A 23,847-nucleotide genomic window follows, 5' to 3' on the forward strand; every position below is an offset into this window, starting at 1 on the left:
GTTAAGCGCGAACGTCAGAGCTCTCATTTCCGGAACCGCTTCTTAACTTCCGTCACGGGACGGGTCGCGTAATTGCGGGTGCATTTGGTGCTTAGTGATTACGAGCGACGAACAGATCGATAGAAAATTCGTCAAGTTTTCCTCGTTTAACGTGCGATGACCCAATGAAATGAACTGATCGAGTTTGATTGAAAAACTAACAAAACAATACCGAAAAGTAACAGAAAAAGAAAAATTTCTTTCAGTATCCTTCTCTTTTGATTGTTAATGATTGTTAGTAACTATTTGTAAATTTTATTGTGTTGATACAAAACTACTTTATAATTTCTTGTGCATATACTGCGAAAATAAAAAATTAATATAACTTTTAATTACGTAGTACGTTTCATGCTTTCAAACTTTTTGAGTTTCTGAATGCAAGGTTTCGAATTTTCGATACCTCAAAATTCAGATTTTAAGGACGCAAAATCCAAACTTCTAAATTACAGAATGCAAAGCTTCAAAATTTAAATTTTGAAGTTCTAAATAAACATTTACATATTTCGTCTAGGAAAGATTATTTTCCCCTGAGCCCTAAGCCTAATAAAAAAACTAGTCTCATTGATAACATGTTATCAAGTAGTTTACAATCTAGATACCAGAATCATTGAATAACGAAGTGAAACAGGGAAAAGTATAATAATTAACACGAGGAACAACAATCATGTTTCCAGAATCACGTTTACGTAATGTCAACTTCTGTTCCTGGAGAAGATGTTCCGATTGTAGTTGGGGGGCGATTGCTCTATTCTGCGTGAATTTTTCGAAACCGGTAATTAACACGACGATGATTCTACATTTCCTCGTTATTGTACCTCCATTTTCCTGCCGTACCCTCGCGTTTCGGCGTTCATTGTCCAACTACTCTCACGGTAAGCAATGAAACAAACCGGCGTTACGTTCCTGCGACGTAATTCAGCCGATTCTTCTTTTCCAGAGGAAGAGAATTTCGCAATTTATCCGAGACCCGATCTGTGACCCCTTTTTTCTTTTTAGGCCGACGGAATAAGAAATTATGAAAGTAACATGTCTATTGTTATGCAGCCATTTTTGTTTAGATGGAAGTAGATTTACAGGTAGTCTATCATGGCTTAAATTTGTTAAGATTACTATAATTAAATTTGCAATTTAAGCACACTTGTAGCAAGTAATTAAAAAAAATGCCTTGAAAACTGCCGTTACGGAAACTGGAGTAATACTTGTCGTTCACACGGCTTCCATTCTAACCAAATCTAACAAACAATTTCACTGCTTCCCGTCGTTAGAAAGCAATGCACTTTTTAGACGTTAATGATCATCCGCAAGCATTTTATACCGTATTTGCACAACTCACAACATTAACCGGTATTTTTACCACAAATGGTGTCAATGTTGTTCAACTAGTTTCGTGGTATGCCACAAATTTCAGACAGCATATTTTGATGCTGGTCAAACATCTTAACCCATCTATGGTAAACATAAGACTATCATTGCTGTACATTTTATGGACTCCTTTATGATTCATTTCATATTTCTTTCGAGATCTCATAATCAGAGTCTCGGATCTTGTTCTCACCGATTTTTGTTCGGTTTTTCATTTTTTATAACTAGGATTTGCAATTAAAAAATCTGAAAAAATCCCCTAACATGCGCTATCGAGTCTGCAGTGTATCAGAATTGTTGGATGTCATTACATAGGAAAAATAGGGCAAATACTGGAATTTCAATTTTTTTCCCCTTACTACCCCCCTTGGTTGAGATAAAGGGTTGAAAATTGGTGTACATACAGTGTCTTCTTTCGATATGCCATCGAATGACGCATTCTGTGTTTAATTTTGTTCAAGGGCCATTTTAAACACCTTACTCGGTTATACTCTTTGATGGGATGATAAGTCTATATTTTATATGCTAACTGATCATGTGTGATCTAAGGTGACAGAAAAGGAAACGGAAATATAAATTTTTAATTTATATTATAGATAACTTCCTTTATGTTGGCTTCCTGTATGTATATTAAAATATTTCAAATAATTAAATCAAGATTAATCCTTAGCTGACATTGTGGGATATGAGACGGCCCCAGCTAATTTAGCTTCAATTTAAGCCACCTTTGGCTAAAATTCGTCCCTTCAACTCTTCAAATAAATACCATTTTTGAAACCACGACCTTTCTACTATTCTTTCCCTTAAAGTGTTCAATCTCAAAAGCGTCGAGTTAAAATTTTAGCTTTTTATATGAAAATTTGAAAAAGTTATGAACCTTTTTGTGAAACCTCATTTTTTCGATTTTTTTACACTTTTCAATTTATTTTTTCATATTCAATATTTAGTTTTACTAAAATTAGCTATGAATGAATATGTTAAAACAATTTTCAAAGATTATTTAGGAATTTTTTCAAGTTAAAATAATGAATAGCTTCTTCGCAGGAAATATTTTAGTTGTTGGGGTGTTAATCGGCCCAGTGTGCCAGCAATGTTATTCTGGTAAAGTATGCCAGCTAAGGATTAAGAATTACGATCACAGTGAACAGTTTCTCAAAATAAAAAAAATCACGATCTCAGTCGTGAATGAAGTTAAATCACAGTTATGATCTCTAACATCTACAGTATACGTATGTACAGAGCATGGTAGATTTCCCTAGGGAGAATAGCGATCTAGGGGAAACAGGGCTCATCAGTAGCTCGAATACTTGAAAGTTACCACGCGTTATGAATAAATTTCACTAATTGTAAGTCTGCGAATATTAAAGATTTTACAAATGCATGCATAATTAAATGAAATACTAAAAATAATTCTTAATTAATAAATAATAAATAATTTAGTATATGAATTATCTTTTAATGTTTGAAAATTCAAATTAAACAACTTTTAAATATTAACATCAAAATGTCGTGCTTACTACTGTACAATAAGCGTAACCGAAATTTTAATTATATATGATCAACTAATTTTGAGAGAAATATAAATATTTCAAATTTAGAAAAACGCATAATCGGGTATATTCTGATAGTAAAGCGTTCCATTAAATAATGGCCACGATCTTGTAAATATTTAATGTTAAATGTTTAAAAAAACTATTCATTAGAGAAAGGTAAAATTTTGCACAGTTTTATAGTGCATTTATAAAAATCAATGACTATGAATCGTACGTTTTGACGTGAGGGGTAAATGGGTACACCCTTTAAAAATGTAGAACAGTACCGTGAGAACCAACCATTTATATCCGATAAACATTGACACTGGATCGACCTGCGGCTAATAGTAACACGTATCGACATTCCAGGCCCTGTTTGATATCTTGCATTAAATCTTTCTGAATAATGTGGTCCGGTATCACGTGTGCGGAAACAGGATGGCAAATCGAAAGAGAACGAAAGTGAAAGGCGCGAATTCCGCTAGTACACACGACCACGTGCACCCGTGTATTTCACTATACATGCAAGTGAGTCATTAAATTATTGGCACACCTAAACACTTTTCCCCCTACCTATTTGCAATAATAATTACAAATGGTTAGCACGGTTAATCGATATGTTGACGGCCTGATAAAGAAAGGGCAAGATTTGTGTCACAGTTCTATAAAAACTAGACGGATGGCAGTGACAAACGTAAACTATTATATTAGGATATATGTATTTTTTTACCCCACATTTACAGTGAGGAGCAAAACTGAACAAATAATATTGTTTCGCTAGAAAATTATGTATACACATAAGTCAAAACATTAACCCTTGAACAGCGGAGCCTGAGTCAATCGTGACTCGAACTTACAAAACATATACGTGGATATTAATTTGAAGTTTTTGGAATAAATAATTTTTAGAATAGCAACGCAAAATTTAGAGAATGAATATTATATGAATAAAATACGAAATTAAATTAAAAATCCGAGGGTTAAAAGTCAGACACAATTTGATGACACATAAGTATTGCAAAATATACTAGTAGACAATAGTAGAAAATGACTGTAGAATTGTTAGAAAACCGTCTTCCTGTGTATTTGGTTCCTTCGTATTAAATGGTTTATTTAATAACATGTAAAGTCTGACAAGATGTGATGATATAAAACACTTATTTTATATGAACTTGAAACTTAAAATTTGATGAAACTAACCGCTGATCAGTTATAACAAACAACAAGGAAATATTTAAAAAATTGTTTTGTGTACTTTATTTTTTATTCCTTGTATATAAAACAGTTTGACATTGTTATTTATTGTCATGAACAAAAAATATTCTGAATAATAGTTTAATAATTTGCATTATAATGTGGCTTAACAGACACGCTATGACATATCTTCATAAAATTTGATTTCCTTCAAAGTTGAGTTATATATTAATGACAAATGGTGGGTGAAGATGTTTTTAATGTCGTCATGGGTAATCATTTTGTCGAAGTTACATTCTTCGATGAAAGGTCAACCAGTCAAGTACATACAATGATGAAATGCTAGTCTAGTAAATGATCTCAGACAGATTTGCAAATGCCACGTAATAAAGAATAACTTTCACTTAATGACCATTTTCGTTGCTTAGAAAGAACGGACCTGTCCGACTCGCATGAATCAGCAGTCACTATTCTCGGCAGATTCCGTTGCGTATCAATCATTATATTCGTCGATTACGTCCAGATTTAATCAAAATAAAAGTTAATTACGAGAATTTATCTGTATCAAGTGAAAAGTTAAATTATAGAATTAAAAAACTCGAACTATAAAATTTTTAAATGTTTACATTGTTTAACGATAAACTGGGATTGATCCGAAATGACAAGTCCTTAGGTACATAAAGACATTCAAAAATAAACCTTATAAGAAACCATTCAAGATACGACTCGAAATATACTTTAAAAAGTGTGAAACATGCTCGGATCTCAGATTTGAATGATACAAGTGCAATGGTATAGTGATACATTAGAATGCTATAAAGATATATTAGATATGCTAAAGTGTATCCGAACCGTTAGCCGAAATATTAATCGTACTGATTTCACGAAAAAAAAACAACAATTTATATTAAACAAAGCGATGATAATATAATAGAATCTTGATACATAGATACACTCGCGATCAGACAATGAAAGGCAATGAATGTTACTTTCGATAAACCAGGCATGCACACGAAATTGCCCTGCGGGCACGCAAATGCCCGCGAGTCTGTGACGAGCTCGCGTTTACTATACTGCAGCCCTCCCTATTCTTACACGATTGATTCTATGCTCGTAACTGTGCTCTCCAGTGCCCATTTCCGTACGTACTTGTGCATACCTGCCACATATGACACATACGAGCCATAGTAAAAAAGAAAAAATAATGTCAGAATTATGTTTTGGGCAAAAATATTGTATCATATCGGTCTGTGGAAGATGGTACTTTTTTACATATGGGTAAGTAGCAAACGTGATAATATAATGAAATAATTGAAAAGAAAAGAAAAAGGGAAACGAACATTGATAACTCTAGTATAAAATAAATTAGTCAGCAGTTGATCTTATTTCACAAATTTATACACTCTAATTTTTCTTATAATAGGTAAGAACTGGTTACTTTAAGACTCTTCATTTGAAATCATTATTCGTTGCTTGCATTTATAACTGCAAGATAATAATCATACAATCAACAATCTTCATCAACAACAAGGTCTCTGCCAAGGTAATAGCTATGCCACTGGAATTGCGGTTTGTCACAGTCTGATAATCAGCAATACCATGCACGTAAACGAATAACAATAAGCTGGATAATTAAGATCTAAAGTGCTGGTTAAATGAAATTTAATGGTTAAAAAATTTCATCGAATAAAACGTTCACATCTGTATTTCTAATTACTATGAAAATAACTGTTTTTCTATTTTACGATTTTAAAACATCTACACTAGCAAGTCATGTCAAAACAATTAATCTTTAATATTTAAAAATAAAGTGAGGAAATAAATATTTACCGTTACTTTTCAGCAAATACACACTGATCATTTTCTCCTATAAAAACTATACAAAAAAATTCATTCTCAGTTAATTTTAAATATGTAACTATTACTGAAATTTTTCATTCAACATGTTTAACATATTTTCACCATTCGTAATTGTACTAACTTTTTTTAATCCCATACAACCGCGAATGAATCTCGCTTAAGTTCATTTTTGAAATCTGATTACTTGGAGTGAAGAATGCTCTTTCAACGGTATGTGTATACATACTATATGTACTGTGAAGTTTCTATACATTCACCGTATAAAAATACAACATAGGTATTTTTACATATTTACGGTATATCACATTTAACTATGTACGAATATCTCACAGATATGGAAAAAATTATTACTTTGAAAAGTGTTTGGCATGAAGGAGATCTTTAATGGCACAAAGTAGATATTCACATAGTTTTTTCTGCATATAAAGTTATAGAGATTTCAAGTACAACGGCAGATATAGAGTACCGAGCATGGTAGCACAGCCGACTCTAGTACTAGCCGTGCTGAAGTAAAAATGGCAACACCGCGGGAGTCCGGTCCGAATATATCAACATCTACCCTACTCTATCTGCCTCCCGGACTCCCAGACTCCCAGCCAATCAACGTCGTCAGACTTTCGGCTACTCTCTGGACTTCACATAACCTCTTTGGTTTCGTTCCAATAATTTCGCTTGTTTCAAGGTTTCTATTCACTTATATACACGTTTATCAATTCTTAAATGTTTCAATTTGATCCAAAGATGGTTTCCTTTTGCTTCATACCTAAATTTTCTTGAAACCACTGTAAATATTTCAAATATCATGCTTCACAACACCAAACTACTTTGAGAGTACACAAAATTTATATCACATTTATAACAATTTTATACTACCACAACACTTCTACTTGCCATAGTTGCAACGTTTATGTATTGTTTATACATAATTAATACAAAATAGCGTATATTACTACAGCTTTTAATTAAAAAAGACGGTAATTACAATTCCGAGCACAGGACTCTGTTTTTGAAAATAGGACTCCCGATTGTCACGTGAGCGGTGTTGCCACGTTGTTCAGCATGGCTAGAGTCGGCTGTGATGGTAGGCTTCCCTAGGGAAAATGGTCCCACCGCTCGCGTGTAAACATTTACTCGCGAAAATATTATTTAATATTTATACTGTTATTAATATTTTTTGAAACTATGTATATTCTGTAACTTAAAAGTTTGAGTTTTGAAATTTTTAAATATAATTTATCTATGACATATTCGTAGGTTATATTCAGTTCTTTGTAAATAAAATAATTTGTAACAAAAAATACAACCGACTTCGAGATGCGCTAAAAAATGTAAAATAATTTATATTTCGTTTATACAACTACGTGACAATTATTAATAAAACCTCTTGCTGCACTAACAAAATTTATATCAATATTCCACAGCTATTAATAAAATGTATTTAATCGTTAAATAGCATACTAAATACATTTCAACCGTTTCGGAGGCGGCGCAAAATTAAAAACTTTTCTTCTACTCGGAAGATCCTAATTCGAGCGTCGGTAATCTATGACAAATGACACATTTAATAATTTCAATTAAACAATATTCAACGGGAATCAATATACCCATTGCGGATTAACTATACTGCAGTTCACATGAGACCATACTTATACATCAAAAGTGCTGCCAACTTCTGATACAATCGTTACAATTACAAATGTTTTCAACTGTATCTATAACGTTCCGTATTTGTTCTTACGACTTATTAATTATCAAGTTCGCCATACCGCAATCAAACCGTTATTGGCAGCATCATTTATTCGGCTATTTTTAATTTTGCGCCGCCTCCGAAAAGATTGGAATGTATTTAGTATATTATTTAACGAGTAGATAGGTTTTATTATTATCTGTTGGGTATTTGTATAAATGAAATAGAAATTATTTCATACTTTTTAGTGCATTTTGTTGTAGAAATGAAGTAGGTAAAGTTATTTTACACTTTTTAGCGCATCTCGAAGCCGGTTGTATTTTTTGTTAAAAATTATTTTATGGTTCGTCCCGTTCGTCTGGCCTTTCGGTTCGCTGCAGACATGTGCGCGGTGTAAGTTAGAGTCGCAGCCTACGAAATCTTTGGAATATCTATATGTATATACATATAAAGCGCAAAGACGTCTGTTCGTGTCACTTTTCAACTCGAGAACTACTGGGGAATAAGTTTCCGAATGACCCCACCAAAATTGAGAACTCAGGTTCGGTATATAACCTAAATTGACTACCAGAAACCGATTAAAATTGGTTTCGGAGCTGGATGTCTTACCGTTTTTGAGCTATCGTGGTAGGAAATTTTTGTACAATTTTGGGACTACGTATGCGCTATTCGATATGCTACTCCGCATACACAGAACTTAACCTAACCTAACCTTACCACGATATCTCGAAAACGATAAGACATCCAGCTCTAAAACCAACTTTAATCGGTTTCTTGTAGTCAATTTAGGTTATATACCGAATCTGCGTTCTCAATTTTGGTGGAGCCATTCGGAAACACAGCCCTACTGGGGTTAGAGATACACTCTATACGTCGCGTCGTTAGAAAGGTCACACTGAGACTATCTAAAAACCGTTGCGTTTGTGCGTTTGTGGTCCGAGTGAAAAGTTACAGGGGTTTCCATCCTCTATAGAAAATCTATGAGTCGCATATTTTAGCAGTGCGCACATGCTCCCAACAGTACGTATTGTCATTGAAAAGGGTTGTGCTGGTACTGTGTAGCGCATGCACGCCTAACAATAGTTTTTTCAGACTTTCAAAACCGCGAATTTTCCGGGGGACGAGAGGCCCGCGAAGCCACGAAGGACGGGCGAGTCGTACCTAGTATAATATATTGAACTTTTGTGCAATCCGAAGAGGAAAGTTTATTTCCTTTTCAGTCCACTGTCCTCTTCAATAAAACTATTCTAATATGTTACAGTAGTTACTAGAGAATTTCAATTTTTATTATATGTAGTACTATACATAGTCCTAGGCATAGTGCGTACAAATTTAAAACCGCAAATTTTTCCATACTTTTGCTCGGTAGTGTATCTCCCCTCAAAAAGAAGTTTTTCGCGTTTTTTTTACAAAAATAACCTCTTAAAATTCCTTCCAGATATAACTGCACGTATTTATTCGGAATAAATTTGTTGGAAGATATTTTGAGACCAATTATGAATACAAAACACCGTTGAATTCTAGGAAGCATGCTAACGAATCGTTCGTAACAGCAACAGTTAATAATTATCGGGTAAATTGGCCAGCGATCATGATAATGTGTACCACACTAACTAGCATGTTGCTCCTGTGCTCCCATTAACAAGTGTTCCGAGATGCAATGCCGTGACCACCGACCACATTAATTAATTAACTATTCGCAGTCTGTTCTTATTCTTTCCCCCTCTACGGCCGGTAATACGACTCAAATCGTTGACTCTGCTCTAGAAATTCGACGATAGTTACCGGTCAAAGAACTTCCGCAATCTTTGTCTACCTACACATATGTATGTATGTATGTATCTATATAGGGTGTTACCTCTAACAACGCAACGCACGATTTTTCATCCACTTGTCGCCATCTCACAAAAAAAGTTTAGTGCAAGAGTTGCAGGATATGCAGTGTACAATAGATATCAGTAAAAAAAATTTCGAAAACAGTTTGTTTTTATGGTGAAATCGAGGTCACCTTGGGTTTTACAAATAGAAATATAACATTCTTTTTTTACTATATTGTAGAGGGCGAATTCAGATCAAGACGAATTCAAAACACATATTACATGATATTTTTACTAACATATTATTCGAGTTACAGTAGTGAAAATGTGAAATATTTAGCTTTTCGTCGTACTTGACTTTTTTTTGTCAGATGGCTGCAAATGGATGAAAAATCGTGCGTTCTGTTAGACGTAACACCCGGTATATGTCTAACTCGTATAGTTAATTAGTAAAACTAAAAGTTTAAAAGGCTTTGAAAGTAGCATTTTACCCAAGTACTTACTTAGTGGGGCAATATGCTTTAAGCCTTAGATCAGGAACTAATGATTAAAAATTCATAAAAATCAACAATACTTCAAATTAGTTAAGATAGTGATAAATAAAAAATCTTCGAAATCGATGAAACGTACAAATATTGGAAAAATAATAACTGTTAACTTTTACAAAGCAAACAGTCTTCACAGTTTTTAGATAGAACACACTCTTTATGGACCTATTGTTTGCAACTATTTTTAAACTATTCTTCGTTTAAATATACCATATGGTATGCCATAATCTTTCGAAGCTTGCTGTATTGTAGTACGAACCTTCTTCACCATCTTCATGGCTTTTTTAAAACTTTCTTCTGACCAGCAAATACGGTTTGAATATTTTCTAGGTATGGTTCTGATAAGGAGAAGGCCCCAAGTGTGATGCTGACTTTTTGATGAGCTTTTGCACAATGATAGAGCTTGAAAAACTGAAGCTAATGATATCCGGTTTTAGGCGTAGACGGTTATTAGTTTATGAGATATTTAATGTTAAAGTTATTATCCTGCTTATGGTCTGTTTTCAAGAAAGGTCGTGGCGTAACCGGTAAGGCGTCGAGTCGGAGTGATCACATACGCGTCCCCCATATGGTGGAATTGCAACCACTCGACTATGGAAAGGATCCGTGTATTTGAAAGAAGATGCCTAAAGGCATACCTCAGACTGTACCGCTCTCACTATACTGACTACCACCACTACATCAGTAATAGCACTATCTACAACAAAGCAGATATATCTAGAATTGACACATTTCTGATAAGACTAATAAGAAACTATTTTAGTAAACTCCCCAAAGTACAGAATATTGTACTACAACCGCTCAACAAAATCGACCCAGCTCTCGTCCGCATACAACTATCCATTGGGTACGTCTCACCCCAAACTTTCATGTATTGTAACGATAAGGGATTTATCCAAGACGCTAATAATACACCGATCATTTACGACGTAATAGGGCCGACAAACGTATAGCCTTAGGCATGGCTGACGCCTGGAGCAACCAAAACTCCCTCAGATACTCAATAGCGCTACCGCGAATAGATAATTATGACTTCTCTAAAGTCAACTTAAAGAAATACTGGTGGCTAACCACGAACAGCGTCCATCTAGTAGTGTTAGCTGACCGCAAACGTCGATTATTGCGATCAAATAATTCCAACAGGGCCAACCGGCACAACCTTCACTACCCCCTATTGAACAAGCTAAATAGCTAACCCCCCACTCTGTAAATACCCCCATCTTAGAATATAATCCTCTCCCCCCCCCCCCTGTACAGATTCCCCCCGCTAGTATTAAGTTAGGTTAAGCTACTTTAAGTGTATTTCTAAGAAATCACCAAAGACTGATCCATGGAGTTTTTAAAGTACAAATTATATTAAGATTTTCTTTTTCCCCATGCGGACTCCTAGGTATAAAACCTTGTATATATCGTTATCAACTGCGTATATTTTATTAAAAACCATATTGTTGTTCGGTTTAACGTCCGCATCAGGCTGTGACGATGTTACACTCGAGTCCCGATCGTATAACGGGCAAGCCAACTATATCAAACACTAGACTATATTGAATCTTTTTTTCTGTTAGTTTTTGTATTCAAATAGGCTAAGAACCAACTATGTATTAATTTCCAACAAAAATAATAAAACGACTTTTAAAAAAAACCGATAAAGCGTCGGCCTCGCGTAGGTGGATGTTTTTTATCGCGAATTCAAATCCCGTTGGACAGATTTTTTCAACATGTTACAATATTTCACTTTTTCCTTTTCTTCTTTTAATAAATATACTTTTTTACTATTATACATAATTAATTAATAAATATTTTTGAACAATGTTTTATATTTTTAAACAATTTTATTTAATTGTTGCTTTGAATATAAGTTGTACATGAACCGGGAAGGTAGTTTTTATTTTAAAAATGCGAAACCTAAAAACCGAAAAAGTGAAATATTGTAACATATTGAAAAAATCTGTTCAACATGTAGCAGTCGAAAGAAAACAAACGGTGTTTCGTCTCGGGATCGTCTGTTAGACTCGTCAGTGGGGCTGACAACAGACGACCCCTGCCCCAGACACCTATCATACCGCGGTTCGAAAGTTGTATATATTCGGGCCTCATGCCGGGCGAGCGCTTGCGAGAGCACGGTTCCTCTCGCCGCCACCTAGCGCTCCCCGGCCCGAACTCGAGGCGTTCGGGGAGACGAAAACCCCCTCCGTTAAGGTGGGTACAGACATGCAACATAATACAGTAACGTATCTCCGTCGCGCAACAAACTGTGCAACATTTGTCGTTGCGTGACGATGTTACGTTGTGGACGTACACAGAATCTCGTGGCGTATTATCAGCGCGTAGCATTATGCCGTCCCATCAGTTCATGGTTTGTGTGCACGTCCGAACTTGCATAGATGGGGTGTATCGTGAATGCGTAACATTTCTTTGATGTGACGGTGAAAAACCGACAATTGATGGGACGTTGCGATATTACGATGTTACGCTGATACGCTGTTACGGTGTGGCGTCCACACTTGATACACGACGGAGTTACGTTACTGTGTTCTGTTGCATGTCTGTACCCACCTTAACATCGCAACGTTCCATCAATTGTCGGTTTTTACAAAAATTAAATTAAAATTGCGGCTCTCTCCATGGTCCGCCGTTCAAGGGATAAAATCAATTTTTTCTTTCGTTCTAAAAATCAGTTATTATGGATATTAACATGAATTAATAGGCATTTTATATGCAAAACTTTAAAATTGAATTTTACAAAAATATCAGAATTCGCAGAACTCACAAAGCCATAAAAATATTATCGCTACGAGTAACCTACTACAGAAATATTCATGAGAAAATTTGGAACCTTATATACCCCAGTTACCACCTGTTCAAGCGGCTAACACTCATTCTGGGACACTCTGTATGCAGTAGCAAATACGATTGACTTCCCTAAGAAAAATGGCGTTGTAGAGAATGATGGTGCCAGTATTCGTGAAAAATTTATTTAATGTTTTTTGACAGTTTGTGTTCTAAATCTTACAAATAAGGATTTCAATACTTTGAAGCTTCAAGAATCAGAATTATTATTTGAATTTAAAAACCGTAAAATTTAAATTTTGAAACGTTCAAATATAAATTCTTGAATTTTGAAATCCGAGTTTTGAAGTATTGAAATTTTAGTTTGGGAATCTTAACAATAAATTCTGAATTTCGATGTAAAGGATCAATAAATATATAATCATTTGATTTAATACTGCGAGTGGTTAATAGTGTTAATTTAAACGTAAAGCTGAAACCGGTTCAAAAGAAAATCAAAGTAAGTAAAAAGAAACTCGGACTGCGCTGTATAATTACAGATGGATAATTAAAAGTCACGCACTATTTTAATCCGGAAACTCAGTACGATGCTACATAAGAGCAAGCTGTACGAGAAAGATGAAACATTTTCACGGATGCACACAGGGATAATTGCATACCCTAATTAATAATATACTACAGAATTAATTAATTCCTAACTGATCATGGCTTTTAAATTTGTGCACGCTGCTTGTTTTTCTTCGTTAATTAATAAAATACACTCTGTAACGTTGAATTATTTATCAAAGCGCGAGAAAAAAAATTTTAGTTCAAAAAATAATTGAAGTTTTTTTTTTAGTTTTTATACGATCAAGATTACAATTAAATGAATTATTCGTTCGTTCCGATGGCATTTGGAAAGTGCAACACGAGAAAGGGAATTATTATGCGAGGGAAACTTCAGTTTTACCTACACTTTTTTTCGATCTGTAATTGAATTAGATCAACGATGATAAAAGACATGAAATCCTAAAAAATTAAACTATGGAATAGTCTCTCAACTGTTAAATTATTGTATGAAAGTTGGCAAAATTTATGTTAATCGTCGGATGGTGGATCATGGAGAAAGCTACAACTTTAATTTAATTTTTTACCTTATATTATTTTCATTTTCTAAATTTTACATTGTTCCATTAAAAGTGATTATTAACTCTTGATTAACATCGTTATATGTATATATTGTATTTCGTAAGTTTGGGTTATAATTGACTCAAATTCCGCTGTTCAAGGATTAAAAGAGAAAACAATTACTTTGCTAATTTACAATATTGCAATAAGTATTTGAAGAGTCCAAAAACGTTTCGCTAAAAAGAAATTGTAGTATCACAAATAGTATTTATGTATACTTACTGTAACCTATCCTAACCTATTGTCATACATTTTAGTTTTGAGTTCCCTTTTCTATCTAAAAATAAGTTTTTTGATGTCCACAGGGAAAATAGTGAGACAAGGGAAGGAGGCTCCATTACTCACGTGTAAACATTTACGCGGGAAAATTTCAATTAATAGTTATTTCAATATTAACATTTTTTAGTTATATATTAAATTTTATAATTTAACACCTGAAGACAAATAAGTATTTACTTTGTATAATATTATAGTATTTATTTTATTATAATTATTGGTGTATAAAAAAGAAATTAGTGGCCATAAAACGCACAATACAATCACAATCACACAGTGTACGTAACATTGTGGAAAAATAATGTATCATTAACTCTTGAAAGGCAGAGCTTAAATCAATCGTAACCTAAACTTACAAAACATATACAGGAATATTAACCTAAAGTTAAATATATACTTTTTAAATGAAAGAGTTTTACATATTGCAAGGATAATTTTTGAAAGAACAGTGTAAAATTTAGAAAATAAAAATAATATGAAATAGAAAATTAAATTAAAATTGGGGCTCTCTCCTTGATCCGCCGTTCGAGGGTTAATAAGCAACGTATCGTTTGACGACAAATAATAGGAAAGAAAGAAATGAGAGAAGGTTTCTGAAGGAAGGAATTTGTATACCGTTCGTTGTTTGCCATTGATAGAGTCATCGAGGCGAGGACATGCGTTTACTCCGGCCATTGACTCGTAACGGGTTCACTCTATGGACCTTGGTTTGTTGCGGTTCGTTTAGGCTGCACAAGTTTCGTCTGCTTGTACATGTCACAATTCTCGATGATCAGTGTATGTAGTATCCGAAGAGTCCTAGATTCGAAGCAATGGTAGTTGCGTTCAATGGGGCGAATAACAGCCGATGAAAAGTTAAACGACAACGTTTGCGACACGAAAGTTGCCGGTATACGCCATACGTATATCGTTACACAAATCACGAGATATTTCGCATTTGTGCAATGGTCTGTGCCAAGGTTAAGTCTCGTGCACTATAATAAGGCAAATATGTAAGTAAGTATGTACTATGTTGTATGTATGTACTTATGTATATGTATAATTGCCGGGACACGAGAGAATTGCGACATGTTTTGCGAAATCACATACGCCCCTCGCATAGTCGTCCCGACTTTCTCCCAGAATTCACCCTCCCATTGAAATAAGCGAACGCTTAAGCAACCAGAGCTTGCGACACTTGTACGAATTTCATATGCGCTTGTTCATTCAACAATCCACGTATTCTTTCAATATAGACATTGTAAATGTTTAATCGCATGTGTATAAAAATTTATTACTGAAAATTAAATGATTCGTAAATGACATATGCAAAAAGAATAATCTTAAACTCACTAATCAGACACTATTCAAAGTTAATAAGATTTCTGTTATGTATCAATAATATTAATTTCTAGGATTATTTCTTTGAATTATAATTACGATCAAATTACACTCGCAATCAAATCAAACTTCCCAAAGAAAAATGGTAAGGTCCTGGCTTCTCACTCTTTTCTAGAGTGAGAGTCTAGAAGAGAGTCTGGCCCTATCACTTGCGTGTAAACGTTTACGCAGGAAAATTTGAATTAATATTTACGCTATTATTCATATTCATATTTATATACTAAATTTGTATAATATTTAATAACTAAATATTATATAATTTTTATTCTAATATACTTTTTTCTTATTCTTTTAATAACATTTGATAAATACAGTCCAGAAATAATAGTCTTAAGGTGAGAAAATTACTATTTTAAAAATAATGCCTACTTAAAGTAAGCGTTTTTAGCATACTTTACTAGATTAGTAGGACACTATATTAACTTCTATCCATAATTAGGTTAGGTTAAGCCACATCAATATTCCGGCCGCCATTAGGCGGGCGGCGATGCAATTCAAAATTCAAAATTATTGAAATTGATGAAGCTGTTAGTTTTTTCAATAATTACCAGCGCTTGACTTTACCGCTGAAATGGCTGCCACCCACGTGACTTCTGTACGACCTAGAACTCTTCTGATTGGTTGTATTATGGATGAAATAAACATGGTGTCCTATTAATTTAGTAAAATACACTAAAAACGTTTACTTTAAGCAAGTATACCTTTTAAAATAGTAATTTTCTCGCCTTAAGACTATCATTTCCGGAATTGGTCTCGTCAAATACTATTAAAGGAAAAAAAAAGTGAAAGAATTTTGTTTCCGCGAGGTAAATTTTAACCAATGTTTAGATTGTTATTAATATTTTTTGAAAGTTTATGTTCTGAAATTTAAAAATCTGTATTTTACAACACCTTCCTTTAAAATCTTAAGTTTCGAAATTTAAAAAATTTTTTAAGTTTAAATTCTTGAAATTTTTATGTTTAAATTCTGAAGTTTTAAGATTTGTATTTAAAAATTCTGAAAATTTTTTATTTTCTATTTCTGAAACCTTGAAATGTAATTTACGTGTTTACAGATATACATCGGACGGTGCTTTTGCTGCTACTAGCTGGCATAGTTGCTTGTAAACAGGTGGCAGCAACCTCTAGTTGCCCATGGGCGCAACACGTGGTCGATCTGGAGAGCTCTTGCATTTGCGACTACAATTTAGCCAAAGAACTGTCTGTGCAATGCGACATCGTCGATTACGAGCAACTTTTAGCTGCTTTGCGTCGTTATGCGTCCAAAAGCAACGTAGACTTGTTCTACGTAAATAACAGCACCATCAGGACACTGAGAAACAACTCGCTCACGACGGTGAAGATCAATAACATACAATTGTCTGGCTGTCAAATCAAGACGATCGAGCCAGATGCCTTCAAAGGTCAGGAGAACTCCTTGAAAAGTCTGAATTTGAAAGACAACGAGCTCACGGAAATACCTAGTAGCACTCTGAAGACTTTAAGAAACCTCACGGTGCTGGACCTTTCGATGAATAAAATCACGAGGGTTAACGACAATGCCTTCGCAGGCCTAAAGTTGGTTACTCTGAAACTCTCGGATAACGAAGTAAACCTTGCGCCTGGAGCATTTCGCGGTTTGGAGAGATCACTGAAGAACTTAAATCTGAAGGGTACCAGGCAGAAGAAAGTACCAGAGGCGCTGAAAGGTCTTAGGACCTTGGCTTTTCTTGATTTGTCCCAGAACAGTATCAGAGAACTGCCTGGATCCGCTGGTACGAAAGCCTTCGAAGGACTCGAATCGCTAACCGGATTAAATTTGGAGAGGAATTTGATACAGAATATTGGGCCAGACGCTTTTCACGGCATTAAGCATACTTTGAGCTCGTTGAGCCTATTGAATAACCTTATTCCGGATTTTCCGACGGCTGCTATCAATAGCATCCAGGACCTCAGAGTAAGTTTAAATATATTGATTTGAATAAATTACTTACACAACAGACGTAACAGAATCAAAGATACTCGATATTTTATCATCTCTTCATTGTTTTATATAAAAAATGCCTAACAGTTTTATTTTTTATTTGTAATTCCGATCATTATCTAATTTGAAAGCGTTGTTATGTATAGCCAATTGAATAAATCCTAACAAAAATTGTAAGAGGATTGTAAGAGTAGAGGAAAACGTAAGAGATACAAGATACATACTAACAAGGAGACCTCACAGCAGTTGGGTCATCGATTTTGATATAACTTTTTCTGGTGAATCTTGATGAAAAATAAGTTGACCAGTGTTCGGCCGTTTTCGTCAATACTCAATATTTAAAGAGATATTCGCGAGTTCAAATCCCGGCAGGGGCTAGTTCATTTTTTCTTTCCACTTTTTTTGTTTCTGCTTTTTTTGTGTTCTTTTTGCCTTTTTTTGTTTTTTTTTTTTGTTCTGTTTTCTTGTTTTTTGTTTTTAATTTATTATAATTTTGTCATATGTATTATTTACAATTTATGAGATGATACATATCGTAAAAACACGAAAAACATAAGTGTTTTCGACAATATGAACATTTAATAAAAGCTGATGCATTGCAAGAGCACTTTGCTTTTTTTACACACTCCGGAAACCATACTTGGTTAACATTCAAAAAAACCGATCTATCGGATATTAAAGTTACAAAAGACTGAAGTTTTACGATGTGTATCACCCCATAAATTGTAAATAATACATATGACAATAATTTTTAACAAAAAAAAAATCCGACTTCGAAATGCACTAAAAAGTATAAAATAATTTCTATTTCATTTATATCTGTATTCCACAGCTATTAATACAATCTACTTAATCGTTAAATAGGCGGCGCAAAATTAAAAACTTTTCCTCTACTAGGAAGATCCTAGTTCAGGTGTCGGCAACCAGTGACAAATGACCCATTTGATAATTTCAAGTAAACAATATTCAACGGGAATCAATATACCCATTACGAATTAACTATACTGCAGTTCACGAGTGACCGCACTTAACTCGTGCAGCTAGTGACCTACTGAGGTCTAGGGGGATTTTTAGTAGTGTGTGTGATTCCCCTTTACAGCTTGCTTCTTACTTTGCGTTCACATCAGTTTTTTTTGCGACAAATAATAGGAATTTCATTGTATCGTGAAACTTTACAATATCATCACCGGTTATCAGTTATCGTACGTCATATATTTCTCCCCACCATTTATATGATCTTAAAGTATAATAAGAATCAAGCTGTAGAAGGGAATAACGCACGTTATTAAAAATCTCTCTAGACCTGGTGAGCGGCGCGAGTTAAGTATGGTCTCTCGTGAACTGCAGTATAGTTCATGTACATCAGGAGTGCTGCCAATTTCTGATACAATCGTTACAATTACAAATGTTTTCAGCCGGACCTATAATTTTTCTCTTACGAGTTATTAATTACCAAGTTTGCCATACCACAATCAAATCGTTATTGGCAGCACCGTTTGTTCGGGTATTTTTAATTTTGCGCCGCCTCCGAAAAGGTTGAAATATATTTAGTATCCTATTTAACGATTAAGTAGATTGTATTAATAGCTGTGGAATACAGATATAAATGAAATAGAAATTATTTTATACTTTTTAGTGCATTTCGAAGTCGGATTTTTTTTTTGTTAAAAATTATTTTATTTCACACTTTTTAGTGGAACGAGCAGTATTCGAAGGATACCGTATTAGCAACCAATTGGTAAAGAAACTGACGAGGTTTAGTTGCAAGGACAACTTTGAAAAATCGCGATCGGTATATTCCTTGGAGGCTAACCCTAAAGAATAGGCTTTTTATTATAATAGCAATAGTTATTAACAATAAGAAGTTACATAAATTTTGGGAAATGGAATCATCGTGGATTGTTCTACGAAATGTGAAAACTTTCATCGCAATCGGTGCATTCCTTGAACCAGAACGTATTTTGCAATAATGAAAACCGTTCGAAATAAAAAAATGCGAAATGTTTTTATAACGGGACCAATCGGAAGACATATCCTACAAGACGCAAAAGATTTCATTCCGATTGGTCCATTCATCTCGGAGTAATCGGTGAACAAAGCCAGGAAAAAAAAAAAAGAAAAAAAAATATACTGATCGAATTGAGTATCCTCCTCCTTTTCGAAGTCGGATAAAAATTATAATAAATTAAAAACAAAAAACAAGAAAACAGAACAAAAAAAGCAGAAACTAAAAAAATGTAGAAAAAAATGAATTAATCTCAAAGGATTTGAACTCACGACGGCGTAGTTCAACGAGCCTACTATTTTACCCGTTTCTTTTTTTTTTTTTAAGATTTTTATTCATAACAATGTTTACAAATATTTACATTGTCGAGTAGTGAATAATCTACTTATCACCTCATTCCTTAAGTGGTTGGTGACATGATCGCTTGTGCGAGGCTCGCCATCTATCCTATTTTTTTTGAACTCGTATTCGGTTTCTCATAGGTATATTTCGGATTTTTACAAACGTTTTGGATTCTTCTTCTCTATATTTTGCGGGTATAGTAGGGAGGTTTCTTGCCGCAAAAGATCCCCTTTCGAGGCCAAAAAGCGGGGTCGAGGAACAGATTTCGGGTCTCTGTCTCACTGGTCTTATAAACTAAGCGCTTTGGTTAATGCTATCCCACACTCTCACTCATTCGCTTCGTCTTTCATTCCTGTCAATCACACTACACTCATACCTTAATAAATAATAAATATACATATACATGATTTTGTTTCCTAGCTATTTACAATATTTACATACATATTTACAGGTTTTTTTTTTTTTTGGTTCCGGTCTTAGTTACGGCTAGTACTTGGGTGGTAGTCGTCTAACCACCAGTATTTCTTTTTATCCAACGAGCTTATGTTGTTTGCGTTCGTATTGGGCATTGCTTGGTTGTGCACCAGTCGTTGGGCGGAGTGTCTGCTATTAATGTGCGGTTCGTATCGTATTCGCTTGTCTTTTATATTGCGTGGGATATGGTAGATGAGGGGTACGTTGTAGGGGTCGGTTATTCTTCCTGTTTTGTCCAGGAGGAGGAATGCCTCTGGAGGGATATGTCCTGTTTCTAATGTTTTGCTGAAGTATTCGTCCTGTGGGTATAGGGAGCTATTGATGAGATGGTTTGATTTTACATGTCTTATTTTGGCAAAGTAGTCTTTGGTGAGCTGTACTATAAAGTTGTCTATTGTTGGAATGTTTGCGGCGTTGTATAGATCCTTTGTACTAACGTAGTGTTTGTAATCTGATTTTTCGCTTCTGTAGAGCCCTGTGCATGCTCGTAGGCATTTTCTTTCAAACGCCCTTATCTTCTCCATTGCTGCAGGGCTGATATTATACCACACTGTGCATCCATATGTGATGATTGGCCTGATTAGCAAGAGGTAACATATTGTTTTAACTCAAGAGCTTAGCTTTGATGAGTAGAACAGGTTGCTGTTAGTCTGAAACGCTTTCTTTCCTTTCTCAAGTTGGATATTTACGTGCTCGTTCATGTATAGGAGCTCGTCGAGGTTTATTCCGAGGTATTTGACCATTTTTCTGTGTGGTATTTTTGTACTGCCTGCTTTTAATTGGAAATGTTTGTAGGAATTCCTGAAGGTGCGGCATTGAGACTTTATCTTACGCCTGAACAGGATGGTTTCGCTCTTGCCTGGGTTTATTCTTAGCTTCCATGTTTGGTAGTAATCCTGGATTTTGTTATACAATGCTTGGAGCTTTTCCTCCAGCTTTTTGACGTTTTTCCCTTGAACGTATACAATTAGATCGTCTGCAAATTGTAGTGTTTCTGTGTCTGTGGTCGTTGGGATGTTAAATAAGTGAGGAAGCTCTGCATTATAAAAATTGAAGAGCACTGGCGCTGTTACTGTGCCCTGCTGGAGCCCATTTGAGAGGTCTAAGGCTGCACTCCGTATAGAACTTTTTGTTATGGAGTGTGTTTGCTATCATTTTTATTAGGTGAGGTGGACATTTCTTTTTATTCAATTTATATATTAGCCCTTTTATCCATACCGTGTCGAAGGCCTTTTCAATATCGATCAGGCAGGCGGCTACGTTGTTACCATTGTGGAGCGCGTGTTGTATGTCCGAGATTAATTTGTGTAATGCGTGTATTATACTGTGCTTGTGTCTGAAACCGAATTGAGTATCTGGAATTATGTTATTTGTCTCCAGGAAATTTTCGAATGCCTCTTTTATTAAAATTTCAAATATTTTGGATATATTCGGTAGGAGGCTGATGGGTCGGTAGTTGTTTGGGTCCGATGGGTTTTTCCCCTTCTTTTTGATGGGGATCACTTTTGCCAGTTTCCAGTTTTCAGGGAAGTAACTATTGTTTAGGCAGTGATTGAAGATTGCGTTATAGCTGTTGATAATGTTTCCTGGGAGGTTTTTTAATACAATGTTCGGGATTTGGTCTATCCCTGATGATTTTTTGTTATTGAGTTTCCGGAATAGCCGGAGTGTCTGTGCGGGGACTGTGAAGTATGTGCTGTATATCTCGGATGTTGGGCTGTCTGCCGGGTTGGTGTCTGAGAATGTAACCAGGTGAGTGTTGTTCGCTGTCTCAGTTTTTAATTTTTCCATGAAGGTGTCGTATTCCCTTTCGTCGTTGATTGAGTTTGCCGCCGCGAAGCTAGCGGCTAGTATGTTTAGCTTGTGTTTGGTGTCCGTTATTGTGAAGGTACCATTTTTATCCTTTGAGTGCTTTGTTGGGTTTATTTTTGCTTTACGGAGTGCTTGCATTTTGTTTTTATCTACTGTTAAATTGGGTATATCCAGTGTTTCCTTTTTCCTGAAGATGGAGTTTACTTGTGGGAACATTTTTTGGGTGTTGTGTGGTATGTTTTAGATTTTATTTTCCCAGAATGTGCTTACTGATTTTTGGAATTCTTGTTTTATTCTGCTTTTGTAGTGTTTGATGAGTTTCTTGGTTGTTTCGATTTTTTGGTTGGAGAAAGGTTTCTATATTCATTAAGGAGAATTGTAAGTAAGGAGCTTTTAGTTTTTTGGAGCCTTCTGATTTCTGGATTCACGTATATTTCGGTGGAGTTATAATCCGGTAACTTCGGCACATATTGTTTTATTGCCTGGAGGATGGCGTCGTTTAAGGCTTGGAGTAGGCTGTCGATTTCTTGGTTTGATATATTTTGGTTCTGCGGTGCCTTGGTTTTTCACTTTTTTGATAGATCGGTTTGGAATTTCTTCCAGTTAGTTTTTGCGTAATTGAGCGGTCACACCGGGGTTGAAAAGGGGATTTGATCTCCGGCCGACGGGAGGGCGAATTCGACGCTGATTGCTCGGTGATCGCTGTCGAAGTCTACTGTGGGAATACTGCTAGACTGGTCTTCGTTTAAAATATGTATTCTGGTGTCCGCTATTCCGATGTCAATATGGGTGTTGCTGTGAGGGAACGTTGGGATTTCGGTTTTTAGGATTCTGATTCTGTAGGTTATACTATTGCTATTGAGCCAGTTATTCAGTGCTCGTCCTCGTTCGTTTGGGGTTGCGTTATTCCACTCTGCGTGTTTCGCGTTTAGGTCTCCCGCCATAACGTAGAAATTGTTGGGATTGTCTAGATCTAGGGATCTGAAGAGGGCGTCGAGTTCCGCGATGAATTCGTCCGCTTGAGCTCCCGCCGCATAAGCTGCTATTATTTGAAGATATTTATTGCTCCGTAGCTTGATTTTCAGTGCTATATGCTCGATGATGGAGAGGCTCTGCGGGGTGTGTATTTGTTCGTGTTGTATGTCGCTTCTAATTAGGATTGCTACTCCTACTCCGTTATTGCTGTTTCGGTCGTTGCGAATAAGAGTGTAGTTTTTGAATTTGGGCTTGTGCTGTGGTTTCAGTTTGGTTTCGTTTAAGAGAAGTATGTCCGGTTTTTCTTTCTTTAAGAGCTCTAGCAGGTTGTGTCTCCGTTCGTTTGAATTTAGTTTAGTTTAATTCCTATTCTATTCCATTGCATGCAAAAACATTGAACAGTGTATACACCATGTATTTGATAATTAACAGACGAAAATTCGTCGAATAAGTAACTCTAACACGCAAAAAACAACGAAAAAATCGGTTTTTAATTTTTTTAACTATGGCGCACCTCTGCCAAAAATCTGAAAAAAATTGAGGATGATAGTATCAATAATATACACTTATAAAAAAAATATGATCGTAGGACCTCATCTCCTTCAATACAAAATCGCCATTTTT

General features: G+C 35.1%; 2 protein-coding genes across 2 annotated transcripts in view; one reads left to right on the forward strand and one right to left on the reverse strand.

The window, feature by feature from the left end:
- The window catches only part of LOC114880958 (rab3 GTPase-activating protein catalytic subunit), a 65,126-nt gene that overhangs the window by 25,135 nt on the left and 16,144 nt on the right, over positions 1 to 23,847 (reverse strand). The gene's annotated exons all lie outside the window — the stretch shown is intronic.
- Positions 1 to 23,847, forward strand: part of LOC114881488 (leucine-rich repeat and fibronectin type-III domain-containing protein 5) — a 54,930-nt gene that overhangs the window by 17,904 nt on the left and 13,179 nt on the right. The window contains exon 3 of the mRNA XM_046285771.1: positions 16,708 to 17,588. Within this exon, the coding sequence (XP_046141727.1) occupies positions 16,708 to 17,588 (881 nt within the window). The remainder of the gene's footprint in view (positions 1 to 16,707; positions 17,589 to 23,847) is intronic.

This window comes from Osmia bicornis, chromosome 5, assembly GCF_907164935.1.
Source record: "Osmia bicornis bicornis chromosome 5, iOsmBic2.1, whole genome shotgun sequence".
Lineage (NCBI taxonomy): Eukaryota > Metazoa > Arthropoda > Insecta > Hymenoptera > Megachilidae > Osmia > Osmia bicornis.